The sequence below is a fragment of the Nakaseomyces bracarensis genome (genome assembly GCF_045282275.1).
Source record: "Nakaseomyces bracarensis strain CBM3 chromosome Unknown Scaff13_0, whole genome shotgun sequence".
Lineage (NCBI taxonomy): Eukaryota > Fungi > Ascomycota > Saccharomycetes > Saccharomycetales > Saccharomycetaceae > Nakaseomyces > Nakaseomyces bracarensis.
This window is the reverse complement of record NW_027263959.1, coordinates 1737149-1759945: the sequence shown is the minus strand read 5'-3', so window position 1 is coordinate 1759945 and position 22797 is coordinate 1737149. Positions and strand designations below refer to the sequence as shown.

General features: G+C 34.5%; 10 protein-coding genes across 10 annotated transcripts; 3 read left to right on the top strand and 7 right to left on the bottom strand.

Moving 5' to 3' along the window:
- Positions 1-94: 94 nt before the first annotated feature.
- GRX7 (glutathione-disulfide reductase GRX7) lies at positions 95-754 on the bottom strand (the record flags this gene model as incomplete). Its single annotated transcript, XM_071054978.1, has 1 exon — positions 95-754. One exon carries the CDS (start codon positions 752-754, stop codon positions 95-97), a length of 660 nt encoding a protein of 219 aa, XP_070909671.1.
- Positions 755-1778: 1024 nt separating this feature from the next.
- On the bottom strand, positions 1779-3605 carry MNN2 (alpha-1,2-mannosyltransferase MNN2; the record flags this gene model as incomplete). The annotated part of the gene is made up of 1 exon (XM_071054977.1): positions 1779-3605. The coding sequence occupies one exon, from the start codon at positions 3603-3605 to the stop codon at positions 1779-1781; it is 1827 nt and encodes a 608-aa protein (XP_070909670.1).
- A 2669-nt stretch (positions 3606-6274) lies between these two features.
- Positions 6275-9025, bottom strand: KAP104 (Kap104p; the record flags this gene model as incomplete). Its single annotated transcript, XM_071054976.1, has 1 exon — positions 6275-9025. One exon carries the CDS (start codon positions 9023-9025, stop codon positions 6275-6277), a length of 2751 nt encoding a protein of 916 aa, XP_070909669.1.
- A 592-nt stretch (positions 9026-9617) lies between these two features.
- On the bottom strand, positions 9618-11852 carry BUD14 (protein phosphatase regulator BUD14; the record flags this gene model as incomplete). Its single annotated transcript, XM_071054975.1, has 1 exon — positions 9618-11852. The coding sequence occupies one exon, from the start codon at positions 11850-11852 to the stop codon at positions 9618-9620; it is 2235 nt and encodes a 744-aa protein (XP_070909668.1).
- A 795-nt stretch (positions 11853-12647) lies between these two features.
- On the top strand, positions 12648-13574 carry ADE1 (phosphoribosylaminoimidazolesuccinocarboxamide synthase; the record flags this gene model as incomplete). The annotated part of the gene is made up of 1 exon (XM_071054974.1): positions 12648-13574. One exon carries the CDS (start codon positions 12648-12650, stop codon positions 13572-13574), a length of 927 nt encoding a protein of 308 aa, XP_070909667.1.
- Positions 13575-13819: 245 nt separating this feature from the next.
- KIN3 (serine/threonine protein kinase KIN3) lies at positions 13820-15085 on the bottom strand (the record flags this gene model as incomplete). Its single annotated transcript, XM_071054973.1, has 1 exon — positions 13820-15085. The coding sequence occupies one exon, from the start codon at positions 15083-15085 to the stop codon at positions 13820-13822; it is 1266 nt and encodes a 421-aa protein (XP_070909666.1).
- A 536-nt stretch (positions 15086-15621) lies between these two features.
- On the top strand, positions 15622-16284 carry RPB4 (DNA-directed RNA polymerase II subunit RPB4; the record flags this gene model as incomplete). Its single annotated transcript, XM_071054972.1, has 1 exon — positions 15622-16284. The coding sequence occupies one exon, from the start codon at positions 15622-15624 to the stop codon at positions 16282-16284; it is 663 nt and encodes a 220-aa protein (XP_070909665.1).
- Positions 16285-16632: 348 nt separating this feature from the next.
- RNJ42_04807 (glycosyltransferase family 15 protein) lies at positions 16633-17751 on the bottom strand (the record flags this gene model as incomplete). The annotated part of the gene is made up of 1 exon (XM_071054971.1): positions 16633-17751. One exon carries the CDS (start codon positions 17749-17751, stop codon positions 16633-16635), a length of 1119 nt encoding a protein of 372 aa, XP_070909664.1.
- Positions 17752-18632: 881 nt separating this feature from the next.
- Positions 18633-19823, bottom strand: TIF2 (translation initiation factor eIF4A; the record flags this gene model as incomplete). The annotated part of the gene is made up of 1 exon (XM_071054970.1): positions 18633-19823. One exon carries the CDS (start codon positions 19821-19823, stop codon positions 18633-18635), a length of 1191 nt encoding a protein of 396 aa, XP_070909663.1.
- Positions 19824-21028: 1205 nt separating this feature from the next.
- On the top strand, positions 21029-22324 carry LCB3 (sphinganine kinase LCB3; the record flags this gene model as incomplete). The annotated part of the gene is made up of 1 exon (XM_071054969.1): positions 21029-22324. One exon carries the CDS (start codon positions 21029-21031, stop codon positions 22322-22324), a length of 1296 nt encoding a protein of 431 aa, XP_070909662.1.
- Between the last annotated feature and the right edge of the window lie 473 nt (positions 22325-22797).

Genomic DNA, 22797 nt, shown 5'->3' with positions numbered 1-22797 from the left:
CTATAATCTAGAAAGGGTTAAAATATTAAGTAAAACAGAGACAAGAAGGTCACAGAAATGAAGGAAAATGAGGGATTTTAGTTGTTACTATTGTTTAGTCATCTTCTTTATTTGGGCTTTCACCAGCTTTTGAAACCGTCAAAGATGTACTAGCACACCATTCTTTTAGCAACCCTAGTAATTGATCTTTATTGTGAAGAGCAGCGATATCATCGTATCCACCTCTAGAAACACCATTTACTATCATATTTGGAACTGTTTTCCTTCCGGTTAGATGTTTAACATAACTGAATAATTTGTCACCATTCTTGACTTTATCCACTTCAACAACGAAGAATTCAGGGTCCATACTGTAAGAAGTACGCAGCAAGGTCTTCAACCTTCTGCTGAAGGAGCAATATGATTTACTGAATACTATAACTGGTGAGGTCTTCAGTATGCGCTCATATTCATCAGCCGCAATGAATTCCTCTTCTTCTTCTGCCTTAGGCTCAACGCCTTTGTTGTCATTGAAACTAGGCATTACTGGTGCATCCGCTTTCACCGCTACACCATTAGAGTTCTCTTGTTTATCCACATGATCTTTGTGTATACCAGGAATATTACCATTGTCACCCACTGAGTTAACTAGACTGGAACTAGGTAATTGAGTCTTTCCAGAAGGACCATTAAATGCAACCAGATAAGTGACAAATATTAGTAACAACGTCACCAATGCCAAACGAACATGTCTTTTGTTCAATATTATACTCATTTCTTTAGGTTTTTTTTTTTTTTTCGAGACTTTATTTGTAGTTTTCTTCTTCCTTATCTACAATACTTTATCTAGTAAATATACTCGGCCTATAACGAATACCTGCTGTTTATTAGGGGTTTTTTTTTAACTTATTATAAATAATTCACTTATAACTCTCCTTTTTCGAGATTTTTTTTTTTTTACTTAATTTATCTTTATTTATTTATACTCCTAGATTTGGTAAGATTAGAGAGTATCAGCTTTAACAGCTCTTTTAAGCTCTGTGCTTTCTTTAGTCAAGATTAGTTGCTGTAAAATTATATCTCATCCGGTTGTTTAAAACAATTGAGAGAAGAGAAGAAAAAGCTAAATTCCCCCCTAAAACCAACAGGAGGAACGCGAGAATAAAAAAATAAGCTAATACAGTTTGGTTTACCGGCTGCGGTACTCCTTACAATAATACTATCATTGGATCGACCCACATGTCGTGATGCGTCCAAGGCTAGCCAGGTAAATCTCATGCTTTCACCCAAAAAAAAAAACTCCATATGTAGCTGTTGCTTGAGAATACCGACATACAAGTTCTTGAAAAAAGAAAAACTACGAATAGGTTGAACTAAGCTTTCTCCGTTTGTTCTTCTTCGTGTCACCTGTTGCCTTAGCTAATTGTCTGTATTATTTTGGGTGAAATTGAATTGTGACAATCGTTTCTCCACCCCGGGAAACGACATCAACTAAGCTCAAATACATTAGGACAGCTCATAAGTAACAGTTTTTTTTTTGATGGGTTGATATGATATTACCATGAACCAAGAATAAAATAAAGAAAAAGAAAAGAAATTGAGCATTACTGGCCTTTAACTATTAACAACCCCACAGATAATAATAAAAGAATGAATGATAGAAAGTGAATTATATGTTAATAAAAAAATTTCTTGAAAACCAATTAAATAATAATAATGAAAAATAAACAAAAAAATAATAGATGTATTAAATATATAATGTCATGTATGGAGTAAAAAATAAAAAATCTTTATCGTCATCAGTTAGAGATGGATTCTTCATGAGTACTCTCCAGGTACTCACAACGATCTTCAATATATTTACACATTGAGGCCCAGTCTTCTGGGGACAACTTCTTGTCTAGGTAGCTAAATGAACCTTTACCGGTTTCGTATGGACATAAGTTCTCCTTGAACAATTTATAGTTCTCTAGTTCAATGTCATATTTAGAAATTATCTTCTTGTTTCTGAAAGAACGGATGTGTTTGCCATTTTCAATTAGGTCATTGTTCTCCCAGGAAACCAGTGGGTCGAACTTAGGTAAGTTACAATGTACAAACATGACACCAGCATTTGGAGTGTATTCATTACTGTCGGGTTTTTTAGTAGAGAAAAACTCATTGAAAACGGAACTCATACTGTAATCTTTGTCATAGGGTATTCTCTTACCACTTTGACGGATAGCATTATACTTTTCATTACTATGTTGAAACAATTGCATGTAATAGGCATTGTCCTGGATGAAATTGTGCTGTAAAATACCAACACCACGGAATTCGTTGTTGTCACTTCTGAAATAACCATCAACACCTGGCAAAGTCTTGACTTGGTAATATGAAAGAGCATAATATTGTGCAGCGGCGATAAATGTCTCCTTATCACCTTCACCGGCAGCTCTTTGCGAGAAAATAGGGTAGTACCAACTTGGACCATTGACATTATAGTACAAAGACAATAGTAAAGTAGGGATATGTTTACCTTTACTGATTAATAGTTGACCAGACTCAGTGGATGGGTCAGGTAGTGTCCCTTCCATATCATGGAATGGTACATCGGAGAAGTCAGTCATATCCTTAGTATAAACTTCAGGAGGAGTGATATCATCGAAGTTGTTACGAACACGTTTGTTCTTGTTGTATGGCATACCTGCAATTTCATAAAATAGTGGCATGGTAGTTCTCCTCCAGAAATCTGGCCACAAAATCAAACCGGCTGATTTATAAATATCAGAATCAAATATCTTATCTAGAGGCTGCAAAGGAATGTTATCTGCGTCTAGTAGTAAGATATCTTCGAAACTAGATGTAATCAAGGCCAAAGATTTGAATTGGTAACCTTCAAATGTAAAGCTCTCTATCATCTTTTCAGAAAGAATATCGGTGATATAAATACACTTGGCATTGTATTTCGGTAGCCACGTGTTACAGTAGAAATCTTCTTGACCTTGATCGGCAGGAGGGATAAACACTTCAATTGGTAGAGTAGTTCCTGTCTTTCTAATAGCATTAATCATAGAGGTAGCCATTAAAGAAAATTTACCACCACCAACGGTGACAATACCTCTACCTTTGTAAGAGTTCTTGGGTAGCACTTGTTGATTGATCTTATCAACGTATAGCTTATGGGAATTCTTTAAGAGTTGTTGCTCTTGGGAAGATACCTTTAAGCAGCCACTCAACTTATCAAATGACAATCTGCCCCAGATAGGCGTAGCATCGTCTCTAGCACTGGTATCGCCTTCTAGACCACAGTTCGCGTCGTATTCTCTAGCGGATTTGCCTGGTGGAGAGTAATCCTTTAATAGGTTGAAAATAGTACCGTAGAAATCCTTTAGCTTTAGAATGTCTGCTTCAGTTCGTATATCACTCTTAGATGAACCCAATATGGAAAGGGGTGATCCACCATTGAAACTCTCATATTTCTTCCTGAAACCATCCATAGTTTCTTGTGAGAGTCTACTTGCAATCGCAGAGGCAGAGCCATTATCTAGAAACTCAGATATAATGTATACTAAACCTATTAAACCAGTTATAGCCAAGATCAGCTTCACCAGTTTAGTGAACCTTTTATTAACAAACATGGCCATTTTATACTTTTATTTTTTTTATATCTTTTTATTTTGGTAGGTATTTTTATATCGTGTCTTATTAGTTCTTAAAAAAATCAATGGCCTTTTAATTGTATCTATGACTGGTTTTGTCTTTCCTTTGTTTATGTTATATATTTACAAAATATTGTTTTGAATTGTCTTTTGTTTTTGTTATTATTTTATTATTTTAGTTATTTTGATTTGTAATTAGGAAGCCTAACCTCCTTGTTACTATAACTAAGAAGTATAATTTTTTATTCAAAGAAATTAAAATCAGTATCCCAGATTTACGTGTTGTATAAATTTGCTGCCTCTTTTTATTTTTAACATATTCCTTTTGTCACTATAATTTTTATTTTTTTTTCATTAGAGTTTTGACACCTCTTCGAAGTAAGAAAAAATTTTTGCGTCGCGCCTTTTTTTTTTTGATTTTTGATTTTTTCTGCGGTGCGCAGCGCGGTGGGCTTTCACCGTTCGCCTTTTTTTTTTTTAACCTCTGTCTCTTATAGCCCTCATGTCTCTCGTACTTCTTATGTCTCTGGTATTCCTCATGTCTCTTATAGCCTTAAGAAGACTACTGTACAAAGTTATACATACTGCACTTTAATTGAATATACTCTTGAGATAATATCTAATTTACCCTACACACCCCAGTACTGAAAAGGCTTATCACGGGTAAAATTTTTGTTTTATTGTCGTGCTTCATGATGTTTATTTATATTGTAAATACGGGGCGTTTTTTATTTGGCTCATTTTAGCCAATGAAAATTAAGTAAATTGTATAGAACTTGTGATTTGATTTCTAGAGAGTAGTGTGATGTATTTGTATTTATGTAAAAAATATTATTACGTGTAGTGCTTTTATATGTATGAGCTGGACATATTGAAAGAAATAAGCTGTGATTATTTGTAAGATATATGTACGATACGACATGATACGATATGATATGATATGATGCTGGGAAAAGGAGAGTATTTATAAAAAAAAAATAAAAAAGGATGATATTTTGTTTTCTTTTTTGTTTTCTCCCTGCACTCATTCCACCTCTGTTGAAAGTGCAATCTCCGGAAAAATGAAGAAATGTCTTAGAAGGGTCAGTAGATAGAAAGGTGGGAAGGCAAGGGCAAATCGAAAATTGGACGTAGACAACACAGCCATCAGTTGTCATTGGGTTCCCGAGTTTAAGGGACAAAAGGCCACATTTGTAAGACCCAATTCCAAGATTTTATATTATTATTTTTTTGAATTTTCTGGGTAATCTTTTATATCATTACTTTCTTTTTGTTTGTTTGTTTTTTTTACAGAAATCGAATTTCTTTCCCTTTATTTGTTTTTTTTTAATAAGGAGTGTAACTCATCACCTATATTATTTAGTCTAAATTATAAATTTAATGTATTTTATAAGAACAAGATAAAATATACCAAAATAAAGAAAATTAAAGTATTAAAGAACAAATAAGTAATGTCAGCACAAGAATATTACGGTAGTGATAATAAGCAACAAGTATGTCCCCTCTCTTTTTAAAAGAAAACTATATTAATTATATTACAAATACTAACCAAAATAAATGATTTACATAATAAGAAAATTAAAACTAATGGATTTCAAGAAATGTCGTCCGTAAAAATCCATTTGGTTTTTTGTTGTTTTTTTATATTGTACCTGTTGAATATTTTGACCAGTACTCTCGTCCAGCTGCTCCACCACCAGCGCAAGGAGGTGATAGTAATAAAGGTTATTACCAACAAGCACCTCAATACCAACAACAGGGCCCACCTCAACAAGGATATTACCAACAAGGTCCTCCACAACAAGGTTACCAACAAGGTCCTCCTCAACAAGGCTATCACCAAGGTCAGCAACCAATATACGTCCAACAACAACCTCCACAAAGGGGAAACGATGACTGTATGACAGCATGTTTGGCTGCATTATGTGTCTGTTGTACACTTGACTTGCTATTCTGATTATTATTTTTTTTCCCTTACTATTCCCTTTTATCTGTTTCTTATAACTATTTCATATCATAATGTCATAATTTTAATCAGTGATTTCCAAATTGAATTGGATTGAATTGTTGTCATTATCCCTCTATTTTCTTTCGATTTATGACCAATTTTTTTCCTACACTCTACATTTCATTGCCAGGATGAGTTCAGTCTCGTTGAAGATATCAATTCGAAAAGATTTAGAGGGGACAAATACATTTGAACTTTGTTTTAAAAGCATTTGAAAGTTTGTTTTATATTTTACTGACTGTGATAATTATTCTTAAGAAAGAAAGAATTGACATTTGAAGAAGTGAATTTTGAAAAATTAGCCTATTCATAAAAAAACTCTTATATCATTATTATTCTATTATGTTGTAAAAACTCCATCTTCTATAGTATCTAATATTTTAATTTAATAACAAAATTCCCAAATATAAATAGAAAGAAGATAACAATAACATAAAAAACTATACAAAAAATAATCAGTAAAATCAAAACTAAGTTCACTAATCAATTATAGTTATATATATATCTGTTCTTTAGTTATGCAATGCAGTGGGGTTATTTACACACTATCCAGTGTTATGATAAGAGAAGGAAATTTTGTCCAGAATACTAAAAATATTACGAAGTGAATATGTTAGTCCTGTGATTGATATGCTTTGTATGAGGTCTAATGTAACTGGCTCAAAAATGACATCTCCTCTTGAGATAGATTTAACTGGTTAATGCATTCTGTGTGTCTAACCATGAAATCGTAAAGTTCTGTGATGAAAGGCTTGAAATCAACATCAGTAGTTAACCCTTTGATAACTTTATGTAAAGTTGCAGAAGACATCAACCGACCATCATCGATTAGATTAACGATCTTAATAAAGCCCATATATGTGCTACTTTTTTCTTCAATATTTTCAATCTTCATAGCCTTCTCACTCCATTTCTTCCATGCATGGTCATTCGCAAATGGTCCACTGCTAAATACCTCTGGGTGTGTCATACCAAAACGACCAATTGTAATTGCAAGGTTTTCTAGAACAGCCTCGTCAGTGATTGTAGAGTTCAAGAAGAGATCTAGTAGATACTTCGATAGCTCAACTATACAACTAGAGAGATTAATACGTTCACTTATCAAGCCAAGACACCAGATAGCATTGATCAATGCAGGTATACCACTAGTATCTTCTTCACCAGTATTGTGAACAAATTCAAGACCCATGATTTTCAGAAACTCTTGCAATTTAATAATAACAATGTCGGGTTTATAAAAGTAGACGATATCACCCAATAATGCATAACAACTTTGTCTAACTTCGTGAACTGGATCTTGAAGACATTCTAGCAGTATTTCCAAGAAAGTAGTATCTTGCCCATTTTGAGGAAACAACAGTTCTTGCGATTGTGGACCTAAACCCTGAACTAAACCATCGATAAGATCAATAGATGTGATTAAAAAGTCCTTTTCAGGAACCACAGTAGTTGGATCAATCTGTGATTTTTTGTCTAGTTCAATGCAGTGGATTAATATTCTGTGTGCCCTATTGTAAACCTCAGATGCCATTGGTGCAAACTTCTCTCCTAGTGATGAGGCTACACAAGATAAACACTCTAATAATGGCCATAATTCTTTGTCATCATCAGATAGTAATTCCCATTTTGAAATCAAATGTGGCAGAAGTGTTTGCATGGCAGCATCATCTAGCTCACATTTTTCGGCAAATCTGCCTACAGCATCGTAAAGAATAATTAGGTTTCTCTTTTTGTAGAATTGGAAACATTTTTCAAAATTCTTCAGCAACTCACTATACAGTAATGTTTCGATTAACTCTGGATCGCAGTTTTCAATAAATACTGCAACACTACTAATAGCAGCTTCTTGGACATCCTTCTTCTTATCCATTAACGTAATAATTATTGGTTCTAATACAGGAATCAAAAATTCTACATGATCTTTTAGAATCCAAGGAGAGAATCTGCTCAAAGTCCAACAAGTAATTTTTCTAACAGGAGCCCAGTGATCCTTTAGTTGTTCTACTAAAAATGGAATTAATACAGGTAATTGGTCGTTGAAATATGTCATACCACCTTCAGCCATTGCGCCTAAAGCCAAAACTGTGGCCTCTCTAATGTACCACTTGTCAGACGTTAGATGTTCTTTCAGAAATGGAAATGCTACATCTATTACAGCGTGTGGAAGAATGTTTGTTAAGACATCTAGTGTGGACGCAGAACATTTTCTTAAGTTCCACTGTGTATCAATATCGTCATCACCCTCATCATCATCTTCGTCATCATCAGCATCATTTCCATCTGCTTTAGAGTCTGTATTGTCTTTCTTCTTTACAATTCTGGGGGCTATAGGTTTGATATCTTCGTCCTTGTCCTCTAGATATGCATCGTCATCATTTGAGCTTTCTAGAACTAGAATTGAGTCTTCGTTATAAACCATTTTTGCCAAAAGAACAGGTACCACATCTGCAATATAAGGTTGCACAAGATGTTCGGGGATATTTGAGTTCGTTGCAAATGCATGTAAGAATTCACAAGCTTCGATAGCAACTTTTTCTTCATAAACAGTACCAATAATGTGTAGCATATATTGGATAATTCCGCTTAAATGATCGACCAGCTTATCGGGTCTGAATTCTAAAAGGAAAGAAAAAGCTATACAAGTTTGTGTTCTAACTTCATCATCTTCATCAGACTGCGCTAGGTGGAAAAGTAATTCTAAAAATTGATCAATCCGGACAATAAAACTCTGCGTTTGTAGTGGAATAATCGTGTTGATACATTTTATAGACTCGGCTCTGATAACAGAACTCATTAGAGGCTCTGTAATAAATTTCAGGAAGCTTTCAACAAGTGTTTCAATTGGTTTGACATTACCAGCCCATTCTAATTGGAAAAATTGGGCACTATCTTCCATTATCTTGGATATGGCTTTAATACTTGCTACATTACCATTAGAAACAAGTTCAAGTAGTTGAGATAACATTTGAACGCCGGTAGGGTCCTCTCTGTGCTGTCTGTAATAGGTCGAGAATAAAGTAGTTATAACGATACCAGTCACATTAGATATCAAGATATTTGGGTTGTATAAACCATGGATGATATTAGTTTTAATATATTCAAGGTCATGGTTACCTTTCCCAAAACCACCTTTTTCTAACATGGAATTTTTCAACAGCATACCAGCTGTGGCCCTATTGTTCTGTAAGTCATTCGGACTGAAGTTGGATTTTAGAACCTCATCAGTTTCACCTTCAATCAATATATAACATAGATAGTTGAAGAACTCCGGTTGTAATTGAAATTGTTGTAAAGCATCCATTGCTGTTGTACGTTCATCGTGGTTAGGCGACATACAATTTTTCAGTAAAGTTGCCAGTTGCACAACAGCAACATTATCTGGTTTCCAACTGGACATTTTTTGTTTCCAATTAATAGGATATTAGGTATTTCAGATTAATACCGCTAGAAAATTGTATTAGTTAAAGAATTGCCCTGAAATTAATACAAACAATTCATTTACAATATAGGTTAGAATATTTTATTTTCTCAAATCCGAATATTTTTTGTTTTTTGTTTTTTTTAAATTTTTTTACCTTTCCATTGTCCAGGATAATAATTTTTTCCATTTTTAAATATAATAAATGCTGCAAGTAAATAGCAAATAACATTCGATGAGCCAACTGGATTATTAATATATACACATAATCTAAGAAATTATATTGGTAATATATCTACTATTTAAATATAATGCAAAAGTAACTTTCAGAACTAAGTCCTGAGAAAGATATATAAAACTTGATAAAAAAAAAGGTTGAAACAATGAATAAAAACTAAAATGTATGTAAACTTCTGAGCGTGAATTGATGCCAATATTATAAATGCAGTGGGGTGAGAAGTGATTATAAATGTTAATGAATCTGTTAATAGAGATGAGTCCAGTGTGAGGTGAGGAAATTGATTTTAGTGGTAACTTGAACAAGGGAATTATTTCATCTTGCAGACGTAAGTCACTGTACAATATCATCTAATTGTTGTAGTAATGAATCCATCTGTAAGAACATTGGACTGTAAAGTTCCTGTACCACTGCATGATGCTTTACCGATTCCGATGTGATGCTGCTACCACTCCTACTTGGTAAATTCTTAGAGGTAGAAAATGCAGAATTGATACTTGTAGAAGAACCTAGTTCATGGTTTTCATCATCCATTTCAAAGCCATCTTCATCATTTATTGAAGATACTGAAGTGTCATCTTTATTTTCTTCAATTGATCTATTGGAGTCTACGTTATGTTCATTCGATTCCTCATCAGATCTGATTAAATCAGCTATATCCCTAACAGCCTTTGAGGAAGGAATTACATTACTTTCTAGCATCTTCTCTGATTTAGGTGAATCTGATGCAAACTCGGCAGAAGATGGAGAGTATTCTCCTATAGTTGAAATAGAATAGTTCGAATTTGAGTTGGACATTGTATTTTGATTTGGAGCGAAAGGAATATTGGGAGCTTGGAAAACTTTGAATACGGTATCTTCCTCGACCTGCTGGTTATTTTCGTTAATGTCTTCGAATGAATTCTTACTCTGTTTGTCATAATCATCCACGATTGGCACACCATTATTTTGTTCAGTACCACTATCTACTTCTTGTTCTGTAAATTCAAGGTCATCGTTGTCCAATGCGTCTAGTTCGAATGAAATGTTGGTGTTCTCGTTATTTGTAGTATGGTTATTTTCAGGTAATGGTGAAGTACTACGCAAGCCATCCTTTCTAAGTGATGACACATTAGAGTTAGATTTATCTTCACTATCTGATTCAATATCTGAGTTATTTAATACTTCTGTATCTTCTTTAGTTTGTTGTATCCGAACCTTTTTAATATTCAGTGGGGCCATATTATTAGTACCAAAAGAAACATCACTGGCTACTTCACTAACATCGTCATCATCAATTATTCCATCATTTCCATAAAGATTGTTTTCTTCAAGCTGACCCTCGGAGTACTCATCATAATGTCGTAGCTCATTTACTTCTTCATTGTCAGAATCGCTGTATTCTTCATCAATGAAGCGTTTAGCATATTCTACAACATCATTAAAACTAACAGATTTATTATTCCTCTCCGATGTTTTCGTGGGTGTCGAATCTTTTGAGCTATCTTCCATAACACTCTCTACTACTTCTTCATGATCCTCTATATCACTGCCTGATGGATTATCAAAAATTCGTTCAATAGTCCCATCGCTTCTTATGAATGAGTGTGTAGACATATTTTCATTTTTCCAGCAGTTTAACCTAGCCAAACGCTCCGGAAAAGTCTCTAAAATTTCAGCAGGAGCAAAACCTATTTTTTTATCTGAACAACGTTTTACCAACCACCAATAAGCATCTTGATCATTGAGTAACATACAGGCTTCATCTTGTTCTAGCTGACAATGCGATGAGTCAGGACCGTTAAATGGATATAAAGCATATAGTTTGTCAGGATCGAGCTCTTTTGGGGGAGGTAATGGTCGGTAGTCATCTTCCTCGTCCAGCTCGTCTTCCTCATCTCCAAAATCTAACATACCTTCATTATCATCATCCGATGAGTCTAATTCTAGACCGTTAATACCATTAGTTGTGGAGGCCACTTCGTCTGTTTCTCCGATATTGTCTTGTACTGTTTCTTCAAACTCATCATTATCTTCCTGATCCATATTATCCACAAATGAACCCGCACTTGTGACCTCGATATTCTTCATTCTCTCCTGCAAGTTATCCTCGAAGTCTGAATCAGAGTAGTTATAAGTTTCATCCTCTGAACTACTGCTTTCATTGAAGTTCAGCTCCCTCTCCTCTTCGTGTCCATTATCGCTTGCCTCTGGCAATTCGCTGAGTTGGTTCTGGTAAGATTCACTTCTCATAGAATACCTACTCGACGTATTACTTATCATACTACTTCTAACCGTATCAACATGAGTCTCTCCTATTGCGACATTTTCGACGCGATCTGCGTTTTCTCTTACTTCCTCCACTTTCTCGTCACCATGACCCAGTTGCTTCGAGAGATCTTCACTGGTAGCAGCAGGCGTAACCACAACACTACCCATGTTACTACTACTCTCCACACTTTCTTCTCTGGGCGGTTTCAACCGCAAGATATCAGTATAGTCATCAACCAAAGAAGGATCGTGAAGTAAAGAGTCCACTTTAGCACCACCAACTTTAGCAGCGAAAGATCTCGGTTTACTAAAGTCCATCCTAGAAATGACTTTATAAGATTTGTATTTTTTGTTGTTTTTTTCTTGTTGTTGTTGTTTTTTCTTAGAAAAGAGTTCTTTTTATTGTTGTTGTTTTAACGTGTATAGTTTGTTGTTGTTTTTTTTTGATTTAAAATATTTTTTTTTATTCTTCCTAATAGTCTTTGAATTATTAGTATAATTATTTATTTAACGTATAACTCAGATCAATATAAATAATTTAATAAATTAAAGTTAAAAAAAAAAATTAGATTTATTACTTCTTCCCTTTAAACAAGAAGAAATACAATAAAAAAAGAGAGATTCTAGATTCTAACGCATCTTTCTTATTTTTAATTTTTTTTTTTTTATAAAACTTTTTTTTTCCTTTTGGGTGGTCGATTTCATTACCCGGATGAAATGGTATCATATCATGTGATTTTATCGTATATTTGTATAGGGCTTATAAAAGTTTTTTTGTTTATTTTTAGGGTATAGTTTAGGGTTTATTGTTATTTTTTTTTTGAGAAATTCACATTGAAGCCCTAATTAGATGGAGTCATCATCAAAATATTATTATTATTGATACTCATCGAAGTTTTTATATCAACGAGGTCTAATGTTAATAAATAAACTGTAATTAATTTAAAAAAGGGTAGGAGGGAAAAAAAAACTAAAATTTTGTGAACATATATAAATTGTATTCTTGAATACTTGAACCATATTTAGTTAATTCTTTTTTCGTACTAATTTCTTTGGCATAATATAGCTTAAAAGAAGAAATAATAGTAAAACAAAAAAAAATTACACATTAAAATGGTTTCTGTTGCTACTACTCAATTGGATGGTATATTACCATTAGTGGCTCGTGGTAAAGTCCGGGATATATATGAGGTGAATTCTAGGACGTTACTTTTCGTTGCTACAGACAGAATATCTGCCTATGATGTCATTATGGAGAACACTATTCCAGATAAAGGTGTGTTACTAACGCAATTGTCAGAATTCTGGTTTAAGCTCTTGGAGAAAGATGTTAGGAACCATCTGGTTCCACTGGCCCCTGGCAAAGATATATTCGACTACTTGCCACCGGTGTTGGGTAATGATCCCAAGTATAGGTCACAATTGGAACACAGGTCATTACTTGTACAGAAACACAAACTGATCCCATTAGAAGTGATTGTTCGTGGGTACATCACTGGGTCAGCGTGGAAAGAGTATAGACAGAAAGGTACTGTACACACCATTCCACAACCAGCCGGACTTAACGAGTCACAGGAATTCCCATTCCCTATTTTCACACCTTCTACCAAAGCAGAGCAAGGACAACATGATGAGAACATATCTCCACAACAAGCAGCTCAACTAGTTGGAGCGGAGTTGACACAAAGAATTGAACAATTGGCCATTCAACTATATGCTAAGTGTAAAGAATACGCTAAGAGTAGAGGTATTATCATCGCTGATACTAAGTTTGAATTCGGATATGATGAAGCCACTGGTGAAATTATTCTTGTTGATGAAGTATTGACCCCTGATAGTTCTAGGTTCTGGAATGGTGCCAATTACAAGGTGGGCCAATCTCAAGACTCCTATGATAAACAATTTTTAAGAGACTGGTTGACTGCCAATGACCTAAATGGAAAAAATGGAGTCAGTATGCCAGAAGATATCGTGACTAGAACAAGAGAAAAATATATCGAAGCATTTGAAGCTCTAACGGGCAAAAAATGGTCATCTTGAACTTAAATAAGAATTATAAAAAATGAGTCTTCCAATATGGTTTCTCATTATGTTTTTTAAATGTGTAAATTAAGTATGAAGAAATATAATGCAGATATTGGTTAAAAATGTCAATGATTTATAAATAGTTATGCTAATGATATGATTCTGTGAATTGGCGGTTTTAATATCGAACACAGGGATTAAGGGAATGGATGTATAATTGAGTCATAATGAAGAAAAAGCTCTGATATTGGGCAATCTTTTTATCTGTATCTTGTCCTCCAGTGATACGCTGGTTTTGCAATCGCAGTAGCAGCATAATTGTTAATGGAGTCTGGGATATTTGGAGCTTTTTTGCCGCTAGCTATTTCTCGTGCTCTCTCTTCAACAGCCTTCATGAATTGTTCCCTTAATTGAGACACTTCTCTTTCATATTCAGTAGCTTGTTTCTCCAAGATTTTCTCAATGTTAACTAACTCATTCTCATAAGCAAGCAAGTTCTTCTCAAATCTTTCCAGTTGAAGTGACTTTCTTGCAGTTCTGATCTGTATGTCCTGAAGCAGTTCGAATGTTGAGGGTCTGCTTTTTAAATTAACATCTATCATCGAATGAATTATTGCGTTTAGCCCCTTTGAGTAGTAGTCAGGGATATTATCAAATGTACCAGCTTTGATTTTTGTTTGTAGCTCAAGATAGTTCTTCGCTAGAAATGGAGGATGTAAGGAACACATCTCAAATATTACACAACCTAAGGACCATATATCACTTAAAGGAGAGTAAGGTTGATCCATGAGAACCTCTGGAGACATATAATAAGGGGTTCCCACATAAGTGGTCGCAAACTCAACACTGGTGGCCAGTGATTTTGCTAATCCAAAATCTCCGACCTTCACCACAACTCTACTATAATCAGTAGTTAGTTTTGTATTTCCACCGTTTTTGTAGTACTTATTTAGTTTAGGGCTGCTGGGACCACCATCAACTCCAGAATCATCACTATTATCATCGTAACTCAAAAAAATGTTCCCAGGTTTCAGATCTCTATGTATAACGATATTTTTTCCTTTACTTGGAGGTTTCATTCTATCATATATGGTTGTTAATGATGGTAGCTCTTCACCATAATGACACTTATAAAGAGCGGTTAACATCTGGGCAAGAATACCCCACACAACTTTCTCGGGTATATACTTGTGCTCCTGTTTGTAATGTTTAATCATCTGGGATAAATCACCTCTTGAACAATACTCCATATATAGATACAACACTTCTCTCTGCTCGTCAAAATCCCAGCTATAAAACTCTACAATATTCTCATGTTTTAACTGTGACAGAATTGTACACTCAGCAATCAACTGTTGCCTTTCTTTACTCTTCATGTGTCCATATTTGATGTCCTTCCGAACCAATATTCTTTTTGTAGGTAAATGGATTACTCGATGTACCGACCCAAATGAACCTCTACCTATCTCTTCAAGTACTTGGTACTCACCCCTTGATGGGCTCTGACCTATGGCATTCCTGTACATATGCTACAAAAGGGTGTTAAAACAATAAAGATAAACTGCTGTATTAACTTTCACACAATGAAACAAATAAATTAAGACGATTGTGACTGGAAACTGAGTTTAATACAAGTTATTTCGCGTAAATAAATTGATCAAAACCTTAGAAAGAGGGATCGATTACGTTAATATCTATTACTGTAGCTAAACTGCCCTTCCTTTATTTTGGTTATTGTTGACATCTGGATCAAATTTTGTTACCCGGTTTGATTACTGCGTATTTTTACCCGGATATAGCATGTGATATTATCTCTCTGAATACGAGGTAAGATACTTCATGAAATATTCGAGATTGTTTTGTGGGAATAGAGCCCAATGTATATAGTGATGGCAATGTAAGGATAGTATTGTATACACAATATGCAATATGTCTACTATTGTTAGAGAAAGCATTTCAACTGCAGCTTAATATTTGTAGAATCAACATTAATTGTTTACTATCAGCGTTAACTCAGCCATATTCTTCATATACATATACATTATTTTGTCAGAACTAAGCCATGAATATTTCTGCATCGACTATACAACCTCATAGACGTTTAAAGAAAGTAGAAGAGGATGAGAATGCTGCTACTTTGCAACTAGGGAGAGAGTTTCAATTGACACAAATTAACCATCAAGGTGAAGAGGAAGAATTGATTGCTTTGAATTTGAGCGAAGCTCGTTTGATTATAAAAGAAGCATTGATTGGAAGAAGACAATCTTTCAGAAGAAGTTTGCGTAATCAGAATAAGAAGAAGAAGAAGAGAGTAAGATCTTCTGAAGATGATTCTACTGCAGTTGAAGAAGACATCAGTGATGAAGATGATAATGACGATGCCGATGACGATGAATTTATGCATACAGAGACTAGAGAGAAGGAATTAGAGTCAATAGATGCTCTTTCAGAGCAAACCACAGGTGGTAATAATAAGGACTTAAAGAATTCTATGGAATATCTAACGAACTTCTCGAGATTTAGAGATCAAGAAACTGTCGGTGCTGTGATACAACTACTGAAAAGTACAGGATTGCATCCATTTGAAATAGCACAGTTGGGCTCACTAGCTTGTGATACTGCCGATGAAGCTAAGACTTTAATTCCTAGTCTTACAAGTAAAATCTCTGATGATGATTTAGAGAGAATATTAAAAGAATTATCAAATCTGGAGACACTATATTGAGAAGTTGTTATTATATATATATAAATATTTCTCTCTCTACGGATAGAACGAAAGGTCGAAGTAATCCATTCATTCTGTTTCCATATATTGGGTATAGTTGTGTCGTCACTACGAAAACATTGTATAATACGATAAATAACATAGAAAACGCAAGAAATATAGTTTATTTCAAGTGATTTAGAGATAAATTGACATTAAGTAAGTTGTGAATTCTAAATTTAACAATTAATATATTGATTATTTTATAAATGCTATTATTAATTTTTATGCAAATGAATATGCTAACTAGTAGCATTTTAAAGATATATATATAAACAGGCATACCATCAAATGAATAATTATCGATTACTAATATCCTTGTTCTTTAATAAAAGTTTTTCCCGGACCATTTTTCCACCATCTCATGAGGCAGCTAGATATTGTTATTCCTACATTGTGATCATTATTTGGATCACATCTACACCGTTGTGTTAACCAGATATTTTTAGCCTTAGGGCATTGGTGAAATGGAGCATGGTAATAAGCAATATCCTCGAAATGAATTATTTCACTTTTATTTAATAAAAGTGCAGCTCCAATGCTATGTACTGGGGCATCTCCCCATCTTTCATAATAGAATCCACCAGTTCCTTCCAGATAATTGAAGAAATTCATATATCTTTCACTGCGGAAAAAGTTCAAATCCCCGATCTCAAAGTTAGACCAAAAATGGCATAAATTGTAGTCAGAAGATGAGCCAACAGCTGGTTGAAATTCTCCAATCAAACTTTTATCTGTAATGAAATCATATAGGTTGTTATCCATATCAATATCCTCCTTGAAATCAGACAGATAAGCCTCTACTGTATTCCAAAGAGTAGGAATGGTATTTTCGTATTCGTAAATGGAAATTACGAACCCATACTTTTTTTTATTGAGTCTCATGACTTTGAATGGATCATACGGGAAATCACAGTGGTATTTCACACCAGGTTCCACTCTAAAGTAATAATCATAAGGATCTAAGATTTTCTGTCTGAAGAAGTATCCAGAATTAAACTTGCACATGTTACGGTAAGAGTGGGAAGAACCATATAATACATTTTGTTCATCCATTGATTGTAAGCCTTCTTCGAATTTGGTGTTATTAATCCATGGTGGTCTATGCCAATCACCCCACGGTATCTGAGCATACTGTGTCTTACCGCTAGCCATAAAAGTAGTAGCTTCAATGAAACTTTCATCAAACGGAACATCGTTCAAGAAAGTCCAATCGTAATGATATTTGTGATTAAATCTATCCTCTAAGGACTGCATTGCATCTAGTGCTTCAGCTAGCTCCCAATTCCTAACCAACATCAGTAAGGTAGCATTCTCACGCTTATTATCGTTCGGACCACTAATTTGATCCCGGGTCAATTCAACATCAACATATGAACTAGAGGACAACTTTAACGGCAATGATATATTTACCCTCAATTTCGACATATGCTGCTCCTTAGCCAGCAAGGATTGTTGAAAGTAATATGCCTCTGTCTTCTTGTATGCACTATAACATCGTCCTAGCGTCCACCATCCTGTAAGACTCGGAAACACTAAGTAATAAATTATCGCAAACAGCAAAGAACAGTACCAAAGTACCCCAAGATTCATCACAAAGAAACCTTAATGCAGCAATTGTATATGTCTTGTTATATTAGGCAATTAGTAACATCGCTTGTTATGTTACTATGAAGCACATATATAAATATTTGATCGATTATATATATATTTTTAAGCATTTGCTTTCTTTCTTTTTTTTGAGATATATATATTTTTAAGCCGTGTTCTCTCATAGATTAAAAATCCAAAAACCTTTCTTTAGTGCCTAAGAACAGCAATAATGAGGGTGTGATAGAAGTTATTTAGAATATAAATATACATGGATACGTACTTTTGTTAAACGGCTTCTCATATTTTGAGTTCGAAAATAGATATTGATTAATATTAATATACTGATATTTGCTTGCTTTCTTGTTTATGTAAAAAAGAAAAAAGAAAAACAAAAGATTTTAAAAAAAAAAAATAAGCAGTAAAAGTTTTCTAGGTTTTATTCTTGAGCCACTACTCTAAGTTAGAAATAAGAAGTCTGAATAAGTCCTTTTTTTATAGAAAACAATTCCAATTTTTTTCTTTTAAAAAAAAATAAAAATAAAGCAGAAAATAAAATGAAGTTTTGAAAATACTAACGTTTTTCTCTATCAATGATATTTTCTTTCTTTACTTTTTAAAAATTCCCAATGATGTATAATAAAAGAGAAGGTGAAATAGTAAGACAGAAAAATAAAAAATAAGCATAGTTATTATTGAATTTAATTTCCTTTATTTGTTTAAGTGAACAAAGTACCGATGTCACTTGGCAATTCTTCAATTTGGGTAGAGTAGAATTGTTCCAATTCTCTCAAAGCGTTAACATCTTCGTTGACGATGAAGTTGATAGCAACACCCTTTCTACCGAAACGACCACCTCTACCGATTCTGTGGATGTAGTTTTCCTTGTTGGATGGCAAATCGTAGTTGATAACCAAAGAAACTTGTTGAACATCGATACCTCTGGCCAACAAATCGGTGGAGATCAAGATTCTGGAAGAACCGGATCTGAACTCCTTCATAATGGTGTCTCTTTCTTGTTGAGGCAAGTCAGAGTAGATGGAGGAGACGGTGAAGTTGTCGGCAGTCAATCTTTGAGTCAACTCTTCGACCTTACGTCTGGTGTTACAGAAGATAACGGCTTGGGTGACGGAGATGGAGTCGTACAAATCGGTCAAACAGTCGTACTTGTATTCTTCTTGTTCGACGTTGACGTAGAATTGCTTGATACCTTCTAGGGTCAATTCGTCCTTCTTGACCAAGATTCTGACTGGGTTTTCCATGAACTTGGCGGTAACTTCCAAGACGTCTCTTGGCATGGTAGCGGACAACAAGACGACTTGAGTGGTTGGTGGCAACATGGTGAAGATTTGGTAAATTTGCTCCTTGAAACCAGTGGACAACATTTCATCGGCTTCATCCAAGATGAACATCTTGATGTTGTCGACCTTGAACTTACGTCTTTGGATGTTGTCGAAGACACGACCTGGGGTACCGACGACGATTTGAGCGTCTCTCAAACCTTCAGCGTCCTCAACGAAGGAAGTACCACCAATACAGGCGTGGACCTTGATGTCCATGTGGAAACCTAGAGCCATGACGACCTTTTGGATTTGCAAAGCCAACTCTCTGGTTGGGGCCAACATTAGGGCTTGTGGAGCCTTGATAGCTGGGTCGATTCTTTGCAAAGCGGCGATGGAGAAAGTACCAGTCTTACCAGTACCAGATTGAGCTTGAGCAAGGACATCCTTGGCTTCGATGATAGGCATGATAGCACGTTGTTGGATAGCGGAAGGTTTGTTGAAACCGTAACCGAAAACACCTCTCAACAACTTCTCGTCCAAGTTCATGTCATCGAACTCGTAGACAACCTTGTCGTAGTTGGTCTCGATTTGAGATTCATCCAATTGGGCCATTTGTTCAGTAGACATCTTTAATAGTATTTATTTGATGTATGGGGTTCTGTCTTGTTCTTACTGATTAAGAAACAAAAAACGAAATATAATAAAAATAATATATAAGTGAAATATAAAGAAATAAAGAATAAGAAATATTTTAATAGTGAAAAAAAAAAAATTATAAAAAAATTAAAAAATGTAATTTTACAGATGCCCAAAAATTTTACATTGTTGGGTTATTTAGCAAAAAAAAAAAAAAAAAATTATTATTCAATCACTGTACAAAGAAGCACAGACAGAGAGAGAAAGAAAGAAAAAAAAATTTTTTTTTAAATTTTTTTGTGCGTGGGTTTGTTTTGTATTTTAAATTTGCCACTATCGTACAAGGGTATAACTGTATTCTTTACCCAACTGCATATTTTTAAAATCTCTTTATACGTAGAATCCGGGTAAGAATATCATTACATCCTCATATTAGCATATACGAAAGAATATGTGTACTTTACGTATAATATTATCTTTACCGTAGTAAATTACTAACAATATGCACCACCAGGCATCTTAGTACGGAGTGATAAAATAGAAAAAATTTTTGAACTATTAAAATAGACTTTAGGTAATCAGTCCCTATGATTTACCCTGACAAGTAATAACAAATCAAAAACAAAAACAAAAAATGACGCGGTTCAGGGGGGGGGTGAGAGACAAAACAGGACAAACAGGGACAAGATAAAAAGAAAGAAAAAGAAAAAAACAGAGGCAAGACTCACAGGATGGCAGTAGGTTTTTTTGTTTTCATTTCTTGTGAGGACTTTGGAAAGGCTCAAATAAACAACTACGGCCAAAAATGAAAGTGAGAGAGATAGAGACACACACACACTCATACACCCGAGATTTTATAACGGATTAAACAATTATGAATTGCATAGTAATGAAAAGAGAGGCTGCCTATAGGGGCAGAAGAGACAAAAGAGAGAGGTGGAATAATACGTAGAAATTGTATAGTAATGTGAATCTGAATAAATTTTAACTACATTGAATAAATAAAATTTCTATATTGATTGAATGCTAATGAATTAAACAGAAAATAAGAAAAATAAAATCAAAAAAAAAATAATTAATAATAAATATAACTGCTTTTATTTTGATCTTTTTTGTTTATTTTTTGAATTGTACTCTAGTTCTTATTTGACATTATATTCTATCATTCTTTTACTCCTTTTTGTTTTTTTAGATGGATGAAGAGTGTAGATGAATTGAGGGAGACAATGACTACTATAGCACCAACTACAACTACAACAACTACAAACGGTTTGAATGATAAGAGTAGGCTAGCACCTCCTAAGGTGAGAAAGAGGGCCTTGTCAGACCCTAACGACTATCAGGAGAAGAATGTGCTGAGTGATCCAGGTAACCATCCCAATGATCACTACAAGCCCTATATGTCACCGTTGCGATTCAAAGTGAGATCTTATCTCCGAAGGTTTGTCGACAAGCAATCCCCAGTGTTGTATAGTTGGCAATCTTCGTGTAGGTGTAAGGCCCTGGACATCTACTTCACGTACACTTCTCTAATGGGATCACACACGTTCTACGTGTTGTTTTTACCACTGCCCGTATATTTCGGTTATTTCGAGTTCACTAGAGACATGGTATACATTCTGGGATACTCTATATACCTTAGTGGGTTCCTAAAGGACTATTGCTGTCTGCCAAGACCCACTTCACCTCCGTTACATAGGATCACACTAAGTGAGTACACTACTAAAGAATATGGGGCTCCTTCCTCGCATACTGCAAATGCTACAGGGGTAAGTCTTCTGTTCTTGACCGCACTCGTAGGTAACCCTGATTATTCGCCTTTGGCTAAATGTGCCTTATTCGGTGTTGTAATATTTTATTACTGGACCCTCGTATTGGGGAGGATATACTGTGGTATGCATGGGTTACTTGATCTGGTGAGCGGTTCATTGGTCGGTGTCTTCTGTTTTGCTATAAGAGCTGGATTCAGGATGTTGCTCAAGAACTGGGAATACGGTGAACACTGGTGGTTCCCCGCTCTAAGCGTCATATGGGGGCTCTCCACACTATTCACACATATCACTCCAGTAGATGAATGTCCGTGTTTCGCTGATAGTGTCGCATTCATGGGAGTTGTCTCAGGTCTAGAAGTTAGTGACTGGTTCATAAGGTACTTCTTCAACGACAAAACTTTTGTTTATGCTTTCACTACAGATTATAGCTATACACAACTGTTATCGAGACTTGGTTTCGGGGTCTTGCTTGTAGTGCTATGGAAATATGTCATCAGCAAGCCATTGGTTTATAATTTTTTTTTATTGAAGATGTGTAGAGTGAGAGATGACAGAGCATTGAAGGAAAGATTGATCTTACAACAAATTGCAAGGAATGGGAATGAGTGTATCAAACATGTAGGAGTGGCAGATATTGACATTCTTGGAAGATTCATCATTTATGCAGGTATTCCTGTATCAGTGATGCTTTTCAGTCCCTTGATACTATACCTACAGTAGACAAAAAAATACCTTTTTTTGTTTTGTTTTTTTCTCGTGGATTTTTATTATTATTATTATCACATTTTTATGGATTTAATGATTTGCGATATTAATTTTGGTAGCTAGTAGTCCTTGGACGAAATAGTTAAAATATTGGAATTTCATATGAGATGAAGTAATAAAAACTATAACACTGGTGCGAGAGTGGGGACCCTGTATTTTTGCTAATGATATCATGACTTAAGAAATTGTTATTATTTTTTTTTAAATTTTTTTTTTTTGTTCATTACTTTTACACTGCATTATTACATAGATGTTTTATAAGTGTATGTATATATTTTTATTTTATCTTTAAAAACTTTTTCAGTCATTTTTTGTTAAAATTGTTAATATTATTATTATTATTATATATTTATTTATATATTAATTGTAATCCGTAATTTTATAAGCCAATTGGGGGGGTGAAAAAAATCTATAGTTGAATATATGAA